General features: G+C 40.7%; 1 protein-coding gene across 4 annotated transcripts in view; it reads right to left on the bottom strand.

Moving 5' to 3' along the window:
• The window catches only part of nlk2 (nemo-like kinase, type 2), a 277,172-nt gene that overhangs the window by 94,188 nt on the left and 165,224 nt on the right, over nucleotides 1-17,760 (bottom strand). For all 4 annotated transcript variants that reach the window (XM_068010549.1, XM_068010551.1, XM_068010550.1 and 1 more), the window contains exon 4: nucleotides 10,053-10,159. In XM_068010549.1, the coding sequence (XP_067866650.1) occupies nucleotides 10,053-10,159 (107 nt within the window). The remainder of the gene's footprint in view (nucleotides 1-10,052; nucleotides 10,160-17,760) is intronic.

Genomic DNA, 17,760 nt, shown 5'->3' on the forward strand with positions numbered 1-17,760 from the left:
AACTGAGAGTCACTGAGCAGGTTATTGCGAAGCAAGTGCCGCTTGATAACACTGTCAATGACACCTTCCATTACTTTACGATTGAAAGTAGACTAATGGGGTGGCAATTGGCAGGGTTGGACTGGTCCTGTTTTTGTGGACAGGACATACCTGGGCAAGTTTCCATATTGCCAGGTAGATGCCAGTGTGGTAGCTGTACTGGAGCAGCTTGGTTAGGAGCGCGGCAAGTTCTGGAACACAGGTCTTCAGTACTATTGCCGGAATATTGTTATGGCCCATAGCCTTTGCAGTATCCCGTGCCTTCAGTAATTTTTGATATCATGTGGAGTGAATCGGATTGGCTGAAGACTGGCAACTGTGATGCTGGGGACTTCAGGAGGAGGCCGAGATGGATCATCCACTCAGCACTTCTGGCTGAAGATTGTTGCAAATGCTTCAGCCTTATCTTTTGCACTGATGTGCTGGGCTCCCCCATCATTGAGGATGGAAATATTTGTGGAGCACCTCCTCCAGTTAGTTGTTTAATTGTCTACCACCTTCATGACTGGATATCGCAGGACTGCAGAGCTTAGATCTGATACATTGGTTATGGGATCATTAGCTCTGTCTATCATATGCTGCTTACACTGTTTGGCATGCAAGTAGTGCAGAATTGTAGCATTTTGAGGTATGCCTGGTACTGCTCCTGGCATGCCATCCTGCACTCTTTATTGAACCACGGTTGCTTGACGGTAATGGTAGAGTGGGGGATATGCTGGGCCATGAGGTTACAGATTGTGGTTGAGTACAATTCTGCTGCTGCTGATGGCCCGCAGCACCTCATGGATGCCCAGTTTTGCTTTGCTAGATCTGTTCGAAATCTATCCCATTTAGTACTGTGGCAGTACCACAGAATACGATGGCGGGTATCCTCAATGTGAAGACGGGACTTTGTCTCCACAAGGACTGTGCGGTGGTCACTCCTACCAATACTGTCATGGACAGATGCATCTGTGGCAGGCAGATTGGTGAGGATGAGGTCAAGTATATTTTATTAGATCAAGTATATTAAGTATTTCTGAAGTATAGTCACTGTCGCAGGGAAACACAGCTACCAATTTGTGTACAGCAAGGTCCCACACATAGCAACAAAATAAATAACTGGATAATCTGTATCTAGCGCTGTTGGTTGAGCGATAAATATTGGCCAGGTCTCCCTTGCTGGTTTCAAATATTACTGAGGGATTACTTACATCTACCTGAAAGCACAGTCAGAGCTGCTGCTTAATATCTCCTCTTTTAAGCAGCATCTCTGACAATGGAACACACCTTCAGTACTGCACTCATGTCAGCTTGAACTGTGTATTCAAATCTCTGACTCAGACAAGAATGCTGCTACTGAGCTAAGAATTTATGGATAGATACAAACTCACTAGTGCAATCTAAGGCATTGCCTTACCTAATTTAAATAAAAGAGTGAATTATAAACTAGTCTTCACCGCACAAAACGTTCTCCCCCAGGAAGAGGCTGGGGTGGGGGGGGGGGGGGGGGTGGTGGGGAGAGAAAGGAGGAAAGGGAAGAGAAAGGACACAGCTGAAGTGGACTAAGTAACAGACATGAACTTACAATTTAACAGAAGTATCAGGGTGAAATTATTCGCACCATATACTTATTTTATTGAATAGGTAATATTTCAGACTGTGATCATTGTATAAAAAATACATAATGAATTTCCAAAAAGCACTAGCACGAACAAATTTTTAGTAATTTTGGAAATTTATATAATTTGAATACAGATTTATATGATTAACAAGACCTATATAGGCCAGCAGTGTCAATCTGAATAAATGAACAATTTCTGTTAATGCATTATTTTTGCTCCAAATAATCATTCTGAATTGCTACTCGTATGACACAGTTGGAAACTTGGCCAAAGGAAATGCAAACATTTGAACTTTTCCTCTTCACGCATCAAATTAGCACTTTGTTATGCTGAATGTGTTCACTGGTTTGCTCAATCTGTATAAAAAATTGCACTTTGGTTGGTTGGTTGACACCTGTGTATTGGTTTATGCTTGGAGCAGTGTTATAAAGGCACTCCTTACATTGTTCATAGTTTCTTAGTGGCAAAAATAAGTTTGAATGAAAGAACCAAATTAAAGGTTTAAACTATCATCTCAATATCAAATATTTAAATGCATTACTTAAAAGATTTCTCTTGTGCCTTAGACTGTAATTTAGGCATGTAAAATATTCAGTTTAATTAAGTCATGTAATTACACTCCAAGCAATTCTGCCAAGAGTCATTTGCACTCAGGATAATAACATAATAAAACAAGAGTCCAAATATATTTTCTCTCCAGTAGCCAAGGTAGGAGCCAGGTACATGTACTGGGTCTGCTTATAGGGAAAGGGACTGGTTGGCCTTGTTTTTTTCTATCACTGCTACTTCATAATTGCTTGAAAGTTTATCGCTACTGGCCTAAATTGTTGAACCCAACTTCCAGCAAGAAACAGCTTTTGCTATTAGCACAATAAATTCTAACCAAAAATGGCATAGTAACAAGTATACCAACACGGCTAACACAGTGGCAAATCCATTCCCTGGAATTTCCTTCCAAGTTGAACAGAAATAATTTTGGTCTGCTCTTGTAGAAATTGTACAGCTTGCCGTTTGACTCGGTGTGCAAGTAGATGGCAATCTCTACAATCTATCAAGACTGAAAGCGAAGACGAAAACACATCACGTCCTGATCAGAGAACTCCTCTATGCTGACGATGCTGCACTTGTCGTTCACATGGAAACTCAGCTACAAAAACTCTCTCCCCTGCCTGAAACTTGTTCTTCTTGACTACAAGTGTCAAGAAAACCATGGTCATGGGGCAAAGTGTTGCAACCATGGTCATGGGGCAAAGTGTTGCATCCCTGCCCCTGATCACACTAAACAACTTCCCCCCCCCACCCCAATGGAAGTAGTTAGCAAATTCTGCTACCTTGGGTCCAGAGTGACAGACAGTCTGTCCCCGATGCAGAGCTCGATGCACACATAGGGAAAGCAGCTCCCACCTTTGGCTAACTCACAAAATGCGTATGGGATAACACCAAGCTGACCCTTAGGACCAAGCTGATGGTTTATAAGGCCTGTGTTCTCAGCACCTTGCTGTATGGCTGTGAAACATTGGTGACTTACAGTTACCAGGAAAGGAAGCTCAATGATTTCCATCTTTGCTGCCTAAGGCACATTATGGGTATATCCTGGCAGGACAAAATCACAAATGTGGCAGTCCTCTCAAAGGCAGAGCTCCCAAGTGTGTTGGCACTAATCAAAGAGGCGGCTTCACTGGATCAGACACGTCCGCAGGATGGAAGACTGTCACATACCCATGGACCTTGTGCATGTTGAGGTAGTCAGGGCCAGATGACCAGTGCGACGCCCAAAGCTCTGCTTCAAGGATGCTTGCAGGCGTGACACAAAGGCCCTAAATGTCGACTATCGCACTTGGGAGTCACTAGCTACAAGGTACAAGTCAGGAGTGTGATGGAATACTCTCCACTTGCCTGGATGGGTGCAGCTCCAACAACACTCAAGAAGCTCGACACCATCCAGGACAAAGCAGCCCGCTTGATTGGCACCCCATCCACAAACATTCACACCTCCACCACCGACTCACAGTGGCAGCAGTGTGTACCATCTACAACATGCACTGCAGCAACGCACCAAGGCTCCTTACACAGCACCTTCCAACCCGTGACCTCTACCAACTAGAAGGACAAGGGCAGCAAATGCACTAGAACACCACCACCTGCAAGTTCCCCTCTAAGTCACACACCATCCTGACTTGGAACTATATCGCCGTTCCTTCACTGTTGCTGGGTCAAAATCCTGGAACTCCCTTTCTAACAGTACTGTGGGTGTACCTACCTCACATGGACTGCAGCAGTTCAAGATGGCAGCTCACCATCATCTTCTCAAGGGCAATTAGGGATGGGCAATAAATGCTGGCTTAGCCAGCGATGCCCACATCCCATGAATGAATAAAAAAAGGAAGTGGAGACACATCCCGTGGACTGGTGTGCACTACCACGATGACCAGTTGCTACAGCAGCTTTGCAACAGGCGCCAATGTCAAAAACAACTCAGAGCGTCACTTGGCAGCTTCACGTGCAGCACTTGTGGCAGAACCTGCCTCTCAAGGATTGGCCTTCACTGCCATCAACAAAGGTGCACCAAGAGAAGACCCCACCTAAATGAATTGTTTGCTGCATGTCCATCATCTTTCATAGATGGAAGGATGCCAACCACTGCTCTTGCACAGCTTCTGGTGGTTGTTTACAGAGGAGCAGAGAGCGAAATAATAAATGGTTAGCATCTGTTGCTCATAGTTGAAATTTAAAACAGAACATAAAAATGATAGATTAGTTAGTGGCATAAGTTTTTGCAACAATTCAGCTACTAAATGTTTGACTTAACAATTATAAACTAAACTGTAGGCAGAAAAGATATCTAGATCTGTAGCAGAGGATTGAACATAACCAAATTTTAAAAATGAAATTTTTTTATAAATAAGCTGAATTCAAACCTTTATCATTTATGAAGATAGCCAGTTATAAATTTTAGATACAGACGGAAAATCTAATTATTTGCATTTCTATAGGAAAGAAACAGGATAGCCAGAAAGTTATAACTGCCATGATTTTTCCATTGCCTCATCATAGAGAGAGGTTTATCCTTTGGATTATTTACCCAGTTGCAGGGAGTAGGATGCAAGCTTATAATTTACCATTTTTATCTGCATTGCTCTCATTGAGAGAAACTTGGCAGTTAGCCACGTGGAAAGAGGCACAACTCAACCTCATTGTTGCACCTTGTTAAAGCCAGTTGCAGGTACTGCTGTACCTGAGAGAGCAGGTTGCCTTAATTCAACTTGTATAGGATCAATGCATGTAAGAGTTAGGGAGAGCAAAATAGACAATGATAGCATCTGAGAAACTCATCAACAGACCCCCAAAATATCCGTTTTGTGAATCCGCCCCTACGATCCACACCAGTACGATAATATCCCAATAAATTTTACTCAAATATATCCGTCACTTCTTTGTAATTGATGTTAAACGTTCACAGGCATACAAGCTAGAAAACACCCAGAAAAGCAAACACACTGCTGAGGAAAAACAATAGCTAAATGTCGTCAGGTTTGAAAATACAGTATTCTGGGGTCTTCAGAAATGGTTCATAATGTCATGATCCTGTCTTTTTTTTTCTCTCTGGGAAATATGTGGTGTGGCTTTAAGACAGCAAAGGATCAGTACTGCTTTAAGAACAAGCAGGCCTCAGGAGTTACTGAGAAGGTGCATTTTGGTTGCAGTTGGACACAACCATACAGAGAGGCAACGAACCAGCTTCAAAAGGTGCATCCTGGTTGCCTTGGATACAGCCACTCTGACTGAGCATCGAGAAATACATTTGTTACAATTGAATTTTGAACTGGCTTATAGTGGAAAAACAGACTGTTCTAATGAGGAAACAGACAGCTGTGTGTTAGCACCTGAAAGGAGAGCTCTCAAACCATCTAAACTGAAGGAAGAGAATTTAGTCTGTTTATTTATTATTTTCTCTCAAAATTCTAAAAAGTCAAGCCCAAACAGAGATCTCTGTGAATTTAAACTGAAGGAAGGGAAGTTAGACTGTGACAATCCTTTATCTCAAAAATTCTAAAGCCAAATTGATTCATTAAAAAGTGTTTGCAAGTTGTTAATTGTTGAAATTCATCGCTGGAGAAGGAGCAACAATTTCAACTTTTGAATTAGATTACAGACTGCTCTACTGTTGAAGAAACTTTTTTTCCCATCCAACAGCTGTGAGGACGGACTTCAAGCAATCTTGGACTGTTCCACATCTGGCAGGAGCGCCAATCTGCAAGCACTCTAATTTTTTCTATTTTAAATGCTGTTTACATCTTAGTAGTGTTTAACAATGTAGTTTTTCTAATTAAACAGTTAATTTGTTGCTTTAAAGACAGCTGGTTTGGTTAGCCTCATTCAGGGGTTAATAGGTGGTACAATTTGGCTGGGTCTTTCTTTAATTTGGAAAGTTTAAAATGATATGTTAGGCGATCTGTGGAGGGTTGGGACTGAATTAACAGTGCGTTTCTCCCACCAATCGGGATAGTATATTTTGAGTGGGGACTTTGACTGGAGCGGTGGATCCTAACAATAACTTTAGGAAATACTGCATTAATCTTTCACATCTCATGGAAAATGAGAAAAATTGTTGTAAAATGCTTTGGTATTGTAGTTCAAAGATTAGTATAATTTTCCTGGAGACTCTTTAAAAAGAAAATATGCTTGGTTAACAAATAATTTATCCATCTAACATAGGATGTCCAAGAATAACCAGCCTGATGGCCATCCTTCAGGTTTAAAGCTGTTAATAAGCTTTTCTGTCTGAAACCATAGATGGAGATTGATTAATGGCTGAAAATGTAAAAAAAAAAAATAGGAAATATCAATTTTCAAATTCCTTTAACACTTGATAATTCATGTCCTTCAATGCAAATCGAAGGTTTAATAATGTACACTTCTCACATCACAAATAATGGAAATCTCACACCGCTAATTGATAACCAGAAATGGAAAAGATTAACCCAGTGTATCTGTTTGTGTTACAAAGTACTATTGAAAGCTTTTAAAAATATTTTTAAAAAAGTATAGGTCTGGAAATGTGTAATGCTGCAAAGTTGAAAAAGAAAATTCTTGAACAGAATTCCTTCTTTAGAGAATCTTCCAAATGTTTCACCAACCAGCATCATACATATTCCTGCCCTTTAGCAGACACAGCTAAAATTTCCTTACCTCTTTCACAGATCCTCTATAATGCTGTGTTGACTGTCAAATCAACTACTGTAGAACAGCAATAAAAGCAAACAGAATGGTGAACTATGTAGCAAAAATAAGAGTACAAGTTGGAGGAAATCAGACACAGCTGTGTCAGCCATGGCTCATTTGATAGTACTCTCACCTGAGACAGAAGTTTGAGTGTTGAAGTCCCACTCCAGGACTGGAGCGCACAAACATACAAACAAAAATAAAACAAGGCCGGCACTTCATTGTCGTACTGAGGGAGTGCTACACTGTCAGAGGTGCTGTCTTTCAGATGCAATGTTAAATCAAGGCCCCACCTGCCCTCTCAGGTGGACATAAAAGATCTCATGGCATTATTTCAAAGAGGCGTAGGGGAGTTATCCTCAGTGTCCAAAACCAATATTTATCCCTCTATCAACATCACAAAAGCAGATTATCTGGTCATTATCACATTGCTGTGTGCAAATTGGTTGCTGCGTTTCCTATGTTAAAACAGAGCCTACACTTCAAACGTCTTCAATGGCTGTAAAAGCATTTTGAGACGCGGGTGGTTGTGGAAGACGCTATATGAATGCAAGCCTTTTCAAAACTAGATAGAGCACTGGTCAAATTACACCTTGAGTAACATCTCCAATTCTAGTTTTCAAGAAATAAGGGACAGATTCTGGACCTGGAAACTGTTTAGTGAGGGGCCTCAGGCTAATCTGTAGTGTTAGAGGACTATACTAGAAGATATTGAAAAACCTTGGGATTTTCAGCTTGAAAGGAGGTGCACAATATTAAGTATCTGGGAGATAGCAAATTGTTTGGACAGGTAAATGTAAAAATTTGCTTCGAACTGATCAAGGGACATGGGTTCAAACTAGCAAAAAGCAAATTAAGGTCTGAAATGAGAAGGTTCGTCAAACTAAGTCACCAACATGTTGAAGGGTGCAGTAATGGAGACAAAAATCATCAAGTTGTTAACAGAATGGCATAAGAGGGGAGCTGTATCATCTTTCTGGATGAATATGCTAAGATATTCAAATGGTCTTTCACATCCATATTTATCTTGGAAGTAAAAATAGAATACGTGCAATCTTCAGGTGGAACGTCAAGGGCAAATTAAAAGATCAGTGTGAAGAAACAAAATTAATTTTGCTGAAGTAGTGGACTTGTACTCAGTTTACACAGCACTTAGGTCAGGTTGCACCCTGGAGAATTGCACAGAACACTGGTTACAGCTTAAAAGACACATCAGATCCCAGAGGTCTTGTGAATGTGTGTAACAAAGCCAATCTTCAGTGACAAAAAAAAAGAGTTGTGTGGAAATGCCTTGATAAGTTTTCCTCATGAACTCTAGTTTATGAAAGTATGCAAGATGCTTAATGGGATACAGAAAGCAAAAGTCAATATTTTGACACAATAGGGCATCACAGTCTAGATTTGATTAATTTTCTTACTTGCTGCCTCAGGCTACCTGGAGGTAGAGAACCTTGGTGTATTGCTTGACCACAAACTCTAGTTCCTCCCCACAAGGCCTCATTCTTCTACTTCGGTAACTTTAGCCACCTCCAACTTCTACCTCTGCCATTGTTGCTGGAATTCTAGTCCAAGCCATCACTTCATTCTCCCACATGCATAGCTGGCCTGCCTCAACTCTCTGCAAGCTTCAACCCATCCACAACACCACAGTCCAGATCTCACCTACAAAGTCTCACCATCAATTACCCCATCCTTTTTAAGCTCCACCATCTCACCAGACCCCGATAACTCAACATTTTCATCCTTGCTTTCAAATCCCTCCATGGCCTATGTTTTACTTTTGAAATCAACTAACCTCCACACATGCTCTTTCCACTAGAGCAATGGCAGCCACCCATGCAGTAACTATACTTCTTTCCTGAGACTATGTTTAGTTCACTCAGTTTTTCCATATTTCTCCTAACCTGCACAAGCTCCCTTAAAATCCTTCTCCAAATATCCCTTTGGTCGCCCTCTGACCTTTATTTTTCCTTTCCTCCTTCCTGTTTAGCACTTATTTATTTTTTAAACATAAAGCAACGCCTGCCTTCACAAGCAGTGCTATTGTACAAGCTGCAGTTTTTGTAAAAATAACACTTGGCTGGCATACAATGCACTACAGTAGAAAAACTACCAAGTGATCTCAGGTGTGATCTCTGTAAAAGGTTTTAGCACCTACAGGTGCAAGAATTCACAGTGGGTGGGAAAATTAACAATTCCAACACTGCATATGTATGCTTGTATAAATTGCTCCTATATACAAGATTCATTCTTAAGAAAATATGCAGAACTATCTGCAAGTCAAAAGGTGGCCTTGACTGCATTCTCTGAATAAACTGATTTTCAGAGGGAGAAAGGAAGAGGAAGGAACGAAAGGGGAAAGCAGAGATTTGTTTATTTCTTCCCTTCTGTTCCTATTTGGGCTCCAGGTTTTCCATTCCTCCCCCCATCATCATCCAGACAAGCATCACCACCCTGACCTTTCTCAAAGTAACTCAAGAATGTCAACAAAGAGCAACACTCCATTCAATACCCCCTCAAAATAGAGCTAACAACCAGCATTTAGCACTGTGCGTAAGCATAGACCTGTGCTGCATCACAATGGTGGTGCTGTGCCCTGAACCATCATGCCATTGGTGATTTTCCAATTATTCTAGCATAGAAAATGCTAATATAGAAAGACCACTCATTTATATAGCACCTTTTATGACCCCAAGATGTCCCAAAGCACTTTACATTCAATGAAGTACTTTTGAGACATGGTCACTTGTAATGTGGGATTAGACAGCAAGGTCCCACAAACAACAATGGAATAAATGATCAGATAATCCATTTTAGTGATAACGACTGAAGGATAAATATGACCAGGACACCAGGGAGAACTCCCCCTGCTCGGCTTTGAAAAATGCAGTGGATCTTTTACACCCACCTGAGAGCAGACGGATCTTCAGTTTAACATCTTGTCCAAAAGATGACACCTCTGATAGTGCAGCACTTCCTCAGTGCTCCACTGGAGTGTCTGCTGAGATTATGTGCTCAGGTCCTGAAGTGGCGCTTGAACCCATAAACGTTTACTTAGGCATGATTGCCATCACTGAACCACAGATGATTTAGTTCGACAAGAGTTACCACATGGCTAAAATTAAATTTTTACATTGAGGATGAATCCTGGTACACATTTATACATGTCACTGAACATATACCCACCTCTCAAAATCTGGTAGAGGAAAACTTTGACATGATCTGAACTCAATGGTTGTGGAGACACGATGATCTTGTGAAGGTCGCTTTGCATTAGCTCTGTGACAACATAGCTGAGGAAGGGGAAAAAGTCAAGGAAAACACACTAGCTGCTGTAAATCAATCCCAAGATTTTGAAGCTGTAACCATTAGCATTAGAATACTTTAGCTGAAGCTAAAAGCTTGGAGCTGAAAGTTTAGCAGACTAAGTTGGAATAAAGCTAGATAGAAAGACTTGTGCTTATGTAGCACCTTTCACAGCTTCAGAATGCTCTAAAGTACTTTACAGCCAATGTAGGACATACAATACAATGCTGCAGAATGCTATGGTAGTGTGTTTTTATTTAAATTCAGACTTTTGGAATACTTATCATTTTGATGAAAACATTTTTCATTAATTTTGTGAAAAAGGTCATTAAATAGACAAAATTTCTTGTTGTACCAACAGCCCCTTTGATTGACCTCGTTTTACTTCAGCATTGCTTAGAGTTTTAATAACTTTCCAACAATTCTTCTGAAAAATATTTAGTAAAAAGTTCTAATCTTGAATTACATTTTTATAGAACTCTAGAAAAATCATTTGAAAGTTCCCAAAGGTTCAATTAGTAAATGTACCACCTGATGTGCTAATCAGCATACAAAGGTTCCAGGTTTGATCCCCAATCTTTGATGAGTTCTCATTTTAGCCAAGTTAATACAAAGACTATATAACCAACCAGGATTCCTGCTGTTTCCTATCTAGGAGTCCTGCAGAAGGTGGGCATGTGGATGTCAGCCATGTATGGGAATAAGGTTGGTTCTGACACCTTGCATGCAACCTTCATGTTTAGGCTGACAATGGCCATATGGGTAAACTGAAAGCCAGCACCAATCAGCATCCTCATGTGAGGAGATAAAGGGTTTTTTAAAAAATGCAATAAGTAAAATGCATCGTAACTCATGGCAACTAGGGTCTATAAAACATATCAAATTATGTAACTCATTTTGCTCAGAGTCACTTCAGAGGGAGAATCTTCAGAGGAATCCAGATATAATTATAAGCCTTCTACTCAAACCATATGACAATAGGGACATCAATATTTATGCCCAAAACTTGTGTTTATAGAAATACTATTTGCTAACAGCTGAATTTTTCTGCAAATTATCTACAGAAAACTGGACTTTTAGATGTGGGGAACTCAATAATTGATAGCATTAAACAGGATCCAACTCTGATCGATACCAAAAACAATCAAATGTTATTTGTGCCAAAAGCAGGAGATCCGCCAGCTTTTATTTACTAATGGACAGCTGCTTAGAATAAGGAAGGGGAAAACACATTTTTGAAACAAGTGTACATTATAAACAAGCTAATATGTATGAAGTATGGTAGTTTGCCTCATTTACATGCAGGCTTCTTTCAATGTCCAAGCAAGGTATATGGAATTTTGCTGGAACAGTTAACTTCAGGCTAAAAAATGTGCAATGCTACAAATAACAAAAAAAAATTGCATAATTTAAGGTCCTTTTCAACCTTATCAATGTGGTATATTCATGAAAATATTTAAAATGAAGGTATATTAAAATGTGAACTTCAGATATTGAGGTCATTTGCTTTTACTTCATGAATGGGGCAGCTGGCTCAACAGTAAATCAGCTTAATGCTACAAAAGATTTCCCCTATGCTAGTTCATTCCGCATCCAGGTTTTAACTTACAGTTAACTACAAAGCTCATGAAAGAGCAATATAAATTCATTAAAGGAACACACTTTTCACAAAATGTTGAGAGACTCCATCAGTCATAAGTCACTATTATAGTTCTGGATGATTTGATTACCGTCAATGCTGCTAGACCATTTCTACATAAACAAAACAAAAACTATTATGCTTTTGGTCTTCCAAATGAAGAAGCCCGCCATTGTGGCGTTTGACCTAATGGCCCATCTGCTAAACTAGAATCATACACAGCCATGACTAATGTTCCCTGTAAAATTGAGTTATGTGCCGCTTGCTTTTTCTGATGCACGGACCCTTTAAATTTTTTGCGCAGACACATGCATCTCATCAGACTGGAGCCTATATGGTACCTTTTAGGCTGCTGCATAGCTAGGTGGGAACACTGTCATAGTAATTACAGCACAGAGGGAGGCCATTCAGCCTATCAAGTCCATGCCAGCCCTCTGTAGCACAATCCAATCAATTTCATTCCCCTGCTCTATCCCTGTAGCCCTGCAAGTTTATTTCCCTGAAGTGCCCATCCAATTTCCTTTTGAAAATCATTCATTCATTGGCACTGCTTCAACAACCCTCCTAGGCAGCGAGTTCCAGGTCATTACCGCTCACTGCATGAAAAGTTCTTCACAGATCCCCTTACCTCTTGTCCAAAACCTTTAATATGTGTCCCCTAGTTCTTGTACAGTCAGCTAATAGGAACAACTTTTGTCTACCTTATCTAAACCTGTCAATCTTGTACACCTCTTATAAAATCCCCACCACCAGCGACCCCCCCCCCCCCACCCCCGAACCCCTTGCTCCAAAGAGAACAACCCAAGCTTCTCCAACCTAACCTTATAGCTAAAATCCCTCATCCCTGGAACCATTACAGTAAATCTCCTCTGCACCATCTCATGGACCCTCACATCCTTTCTCAAGTATGGAGGCCAGAACTTGATGCACTATGCTAGTTGTGGCCTAACCAGAGCTTTATAATGTTTCAGTATAACTTCCCTGCTTTGGAAATCTATGCCTCTATTTATGAAGCACAAGATCCCAAATATTTTCCTAACTACACTCTCAATATGTCCTGCCAACTTCAAAGATCGATGCATATGAACTCCAGGTCCCTCCGTCCCTGCAGACTCTTCAGAACTGTGCCATTAAGTCTGTATTGAACACAATAAATAGGTGGTGTAGACCATATGGCCCATCGAGCCTGCTCTGCCATTCAAAACGATCATGACTGATCTTAGGATCCAACTCCACTTTCCCACCTACCCCTTGATTCCGAGACCCCAAAAATCTGTCTATCCCAGCCTTCAAATGTATTCAATGATGGAGCATCCACAACCCTCTGGGGTAGAAAATTCCAAAACTTCACAACTCTTTGAGTGAAGTAATTTCTCCTCATCTCAGTCCTAAATGATCAACCCATAATCCTGAGACTGTGCCCCTGTGTTTTAGATTCCCTGACCAGTTAAAATAATCTCTCAATGTCTACCCTATCTATTTCTTTAGAATCTTGAATGTTTCAATGAGATCACCTCTCATTCTTCGAAACTCCAGAGAATACAGGCCCAATTTACTTAGTCCATCATAGGACAACCTGCTCACCCCAGGGACCAATCTAGTGAACCTTCGCTGCACTGCCTCCAATGCAAGTACATCCTTTCTTAAATATGGAGACCAAAACTGCACAGAGTACTCCAGATGTGGTCTCAACAAAACCCTGTACAACTGTAGCAATACTTCCTTAGTCCTGTACTCCAATCCCCTTGCAATAAAGGCCAACATGCTTTTTGCCTTCCTAATTGCTTGCTGTGGCCTGCATGTTAACTTTCTGCATTCCTTGTACAAGCATACCCAAGTCTCTTTGAACATTAACACTTACAAGTTGCACAGTTGTTAAAAAACATTCTGCATTTCTATTCTTACGACTAAAGTGAATAACTTCACATTTCCCTACATTATACGCCATTTGCCATCTTGTTGCCCACTCACTTAACCTGTTTATATCTGAGACCTCTGTGTCCTCCCCACAGCTTACCTTTCCACCTACCTTTGTATCATCAGCAAACTTAGATACTCTGTCTCTTTATCCAAGTCATTAATAAAGATTGTAAATAGCTGAGGCGCCAGCGCTGATCCTTGCGGCACTCCCCTATTTACTGCCTGCCAATCTGAAAATGCCCACTCGTTGCTTCCTGTCTGTTAACTAGTCATCTATCCATGCTAATATATTACCCCCAACTTCACGAGCCCATATCTTGCCAATTAACCTTTTGTGTAACACTTCATCGAATGCCTTCTGGAAATCCAGGTAAACTACATCTACTAGTTCCCCTTTATCTACTCGATACCTACACCCTCAGTTGCCAACTGTGCAACAGCCCCAACAAACAAATTTCTCTGCAGCACCTGTGGAAGAGCCTGTCACTCCAGAATTGGCCTTTATAGCCACTCCAGGCGCTGCTTCACAAACCACTGACCACCTCCAGGCGCGTATCCATTGTCTCTCGAGATAAGGAGGCCCAAAAGAAAAAGAGACCTACACCCTCAAAATACTAAAATTTGTTAAACAGGATTTCCCTCTATTAAAACAATGTTGACTTATTCTAATCATACTGTGCTTTTCTAAGTGTATTGTTAAAACCTCAATAGATTCCAGCATTTTCCCAACAACTGATCTTGGGCTAACTGGCCTGTAGTTCCCCGTTTTCTCTCCCCCTCCTTTCTTAAATATTTTATTTTTATTTTATTTATTATTTTATTTAATTTAGAGATACAGCACTGAAACAGGCCCTTTTGCCCACCGAGTCTGTGCCGACCATCAACCACCCATTTATACTAACCCTACACTAATCCCATATTCCTACCACATCCCCACCTGTCCCTATATTTCCCTACCACCTACCTATACTAGGGGCAATTTATAATGGCCAATTTACCTACCAACCTGCAAGTCTTTTGGCTGTGGGAGGAAACCGGAGGACCCGGAGAAAATCCACGCAGACACAGGGAGAACTTGCAAACTCCACACAGGCAGTACCCAGAATTGAACCCGGGTCGCTGGAGCTGTGAGGCTGCGGTGCTAACCATTGCGCCGCCACTGTGGTGTAACATTTACCAACTTCCAATCTGATGGTACTGTTCCTGAATTTTCCTATCCCTTCTGCCAAAATGCATCACCTCATGCTTGTCAGTATTAAATTCCATCTGCCACTTGTCTGTCCTTTCTGCTTGCCTGTGTACCCTATTGCAGTCGATTGGTATCATCCTCTCTGTCCGCTAAACCTACAAGTTTGACATCATGGGCAAATTTTGAAATTTTACTCTTCATTTCAAGATCAAGTCATTTATATATATCAAGAAAGCAGTGGTCCTAGCAATGAACCTTGGGGAACACCAATCTATCATCCTTCAGTCTGAAAGATAGCTATTTACCACGGCAAGCTGTTTTTCGTCCTTAAGCCAATACCTTATCCAAGCAGACACTGATCCTCCTATTCCAACAGCCTCAATTTTGTTAACCAGCCTTTTAAGTGGTACTTTGCCAAGCGTTTTCTTAAAATCCATATGGACAACATCCATTGCTTTCCTTTCAATCTTCTCTGTTACTTGATCAAGGAGTAGATTAGTCAAGCACAATCTGCCTTTTACAAGTCAGTGCTGGATCTCCTGAATTAACTCAAACCCCTCCAAGTACATGTTGATTTTTTTCCCCCCGATTATTGTTTCTAAAACCTTACCCACCACTGATGTTAAACTCTTGTTACTAGGAATATCCTTACACCCTTTCTTGAACAAAGGGGTCACATATGCCACTCTCCAATCCTCTGGCACCTCCCCCGCATCTAGGGAAGATTGGAAGCCCTTTGGCTATCTCCACGCCCGCTTCCTTTAGTGACCTTGGATGCAAGCCATCCAGACCAGGTGACTTATCGACTGTAAGCATAGTCAGCCTTTCCAGCATATCCTGTTATGACCTCAGTGAGACTGTTCACATTAAAAATACAAGATATGAACCCCCAGAACAATTTAAAGAATTGCATGACAAGATTTCACGTTTTAAGACTTATATTGTAACTAAACTAAAAGAAATCCCAATTAACTAAATAGCAATCTGTAAGTAGCTGATACCCCAAATTACCAAGAAAAAGTGCTTTCTTTACTTATTAAAAATACTTGAAAACTTCACACCACACTTATCTGTTGCAAAGTCCTTTTTGATGGTGAAATCTTTGAGGTTAAAAGTCCCAAACCCCTCCCTTTTGCAATGGGTTGGATCTCCCAGACCTTTTCAAAATTACTGTCCTCTTTGTCCACTTCTCCAAGCACTTCTGACCTGGACGCCCGTAAATAAGGCGATTCCTGGTGAATAAGGTAGTTTCCTTCTCCACAAACTTTAACTTTAACTTTCAGAACAGGTTCAAGTCATCACAGCCTTTTGCTATACAGGCTTCTAAGAGCAGGCATTTTCTCTCTCCCTCTCAAGGCTGCCACCGCTTGACGTCTCCCTACTCTGAGGCTGCAACTGCTGGGTTTCCTTCTTACAGCCGGTCTGCCTTCGGAAAATCTGTTCAATTTATCTGGACTCAAAAGTCAATAGCTTATTGTCTTGTTCCAATATACAAAGTCCAGATGTCTGGGGTTTCACAGAGCCACCTGGGCCTTCCATTATTCCCAGGTGTTAACAGCTGCTTGGTAATATTTGCATCTTCAGAATCACTGTTTCTGTTTACGACCCAAAAGTCTGGGAGGATGAAATAGATTGTTCTTCAGGTGTTAACCCTGCAGTCTGTTTATTTCCAAAAAAAAGTCTTTGATCAGTGTCCTCCGTTGTCCTGGTAACAGAGATTTCTGTCTCACCCTTTAGCAGAGTGGATATGAGGTCACTTGACCTTCTGGCCTCCATCTTAAACTTTTAAAAGAATCACAATTTTTAAAACAATGTTACAAAGTCCAGCATTCATAACACCTCCACCTAAAAATAGAAAATTAATTACTGTAATGATTTTTCTTACAATATAATCACATATAACCTTGTAAACATTCCCATTAACATTTTACACTTTACATAAGTGACAATATTTTATAGTTTAGTTGCTTTCCTCCATTATACCCCTTCTTTCAATTCTGGATAGAGCATTGGCAATTACATTGCTCTTTCCTGCAACATGTACAATCTTTAGGCTAAATGGCTGTAACATTAAACTCCACTGAAATGAACTAGCATTCTTGGTTTTGAACTTTTCTAAAAAAAAACCTTAATGGATTATGATTGGTGTAAACTTATTTCCCTTTGGCCATTATTGGCGTATACTTCAAAATGTTGAAGGGCCAATACGAGACCTAAAGCCTCCTTTTTAAAAGTGGAGTACTTGGAGTTTTCTAGAAAAGATAACTGACTGATCATTTGATTCCCGTATTTTCATCCTAGAGTAATACTGCTTCAACTCTTACATCACTGCCATCAATAACTACCTTAAAGAGTTTGCCAAAATTTTGTGCTGTCAGAACAGGTTAATTTATTTAAATGGCCTTTAACTTTTCAAACGCTATTTGACAGGATTCTGTCCACTGGATCTTCATGCTCTCGTTAATAAATTTTTCAGTGGAGTTACTGCTGTACGGAAGTTAGGAACGAACTTCCGGTAGAACCTGCACATCTTTAGGAATCGTAGTATCTCCCTTTTTGTCTTGGGGACTGGAAAGTCTATGATCGTCTGAACTCTAGCTTCCCTAGGTAAGACTTAACCATGACCCACTACGTGCCTGAAATAGGTGACCTGAGCCTTCGAAAACTCACTCTTCACTAAGTTTAGTAGCAAATTGGCTCTCTAACCTGCTGAACAAAGCTTTTAAGTGTTTAACATGGTCTTCCCAGGTGTCACTGTGATCAAACTACACAATGTAATTGCTTAGTCCAACAATCACCTGGTTAGTCAGCCATTGAAATGTGGCCGGTGCATTTTTCCT

This window comes from Heterodontus francisci, chromosome 30, assembly GCF_036365525.1.
Source record: "Heterodontus francisci isolate sHetFra1 chromosome 30, sHetFra1.hap1, whole genome shotgun sequence".
Classification (NCBI taxonomy): domain Eukaryota; kingdom Metazoa; phylum Chordata; class Chondrichthyes; order Heterodontiformes; family Heterodontidae; genus Heterodontus; species Heterodontus francisci.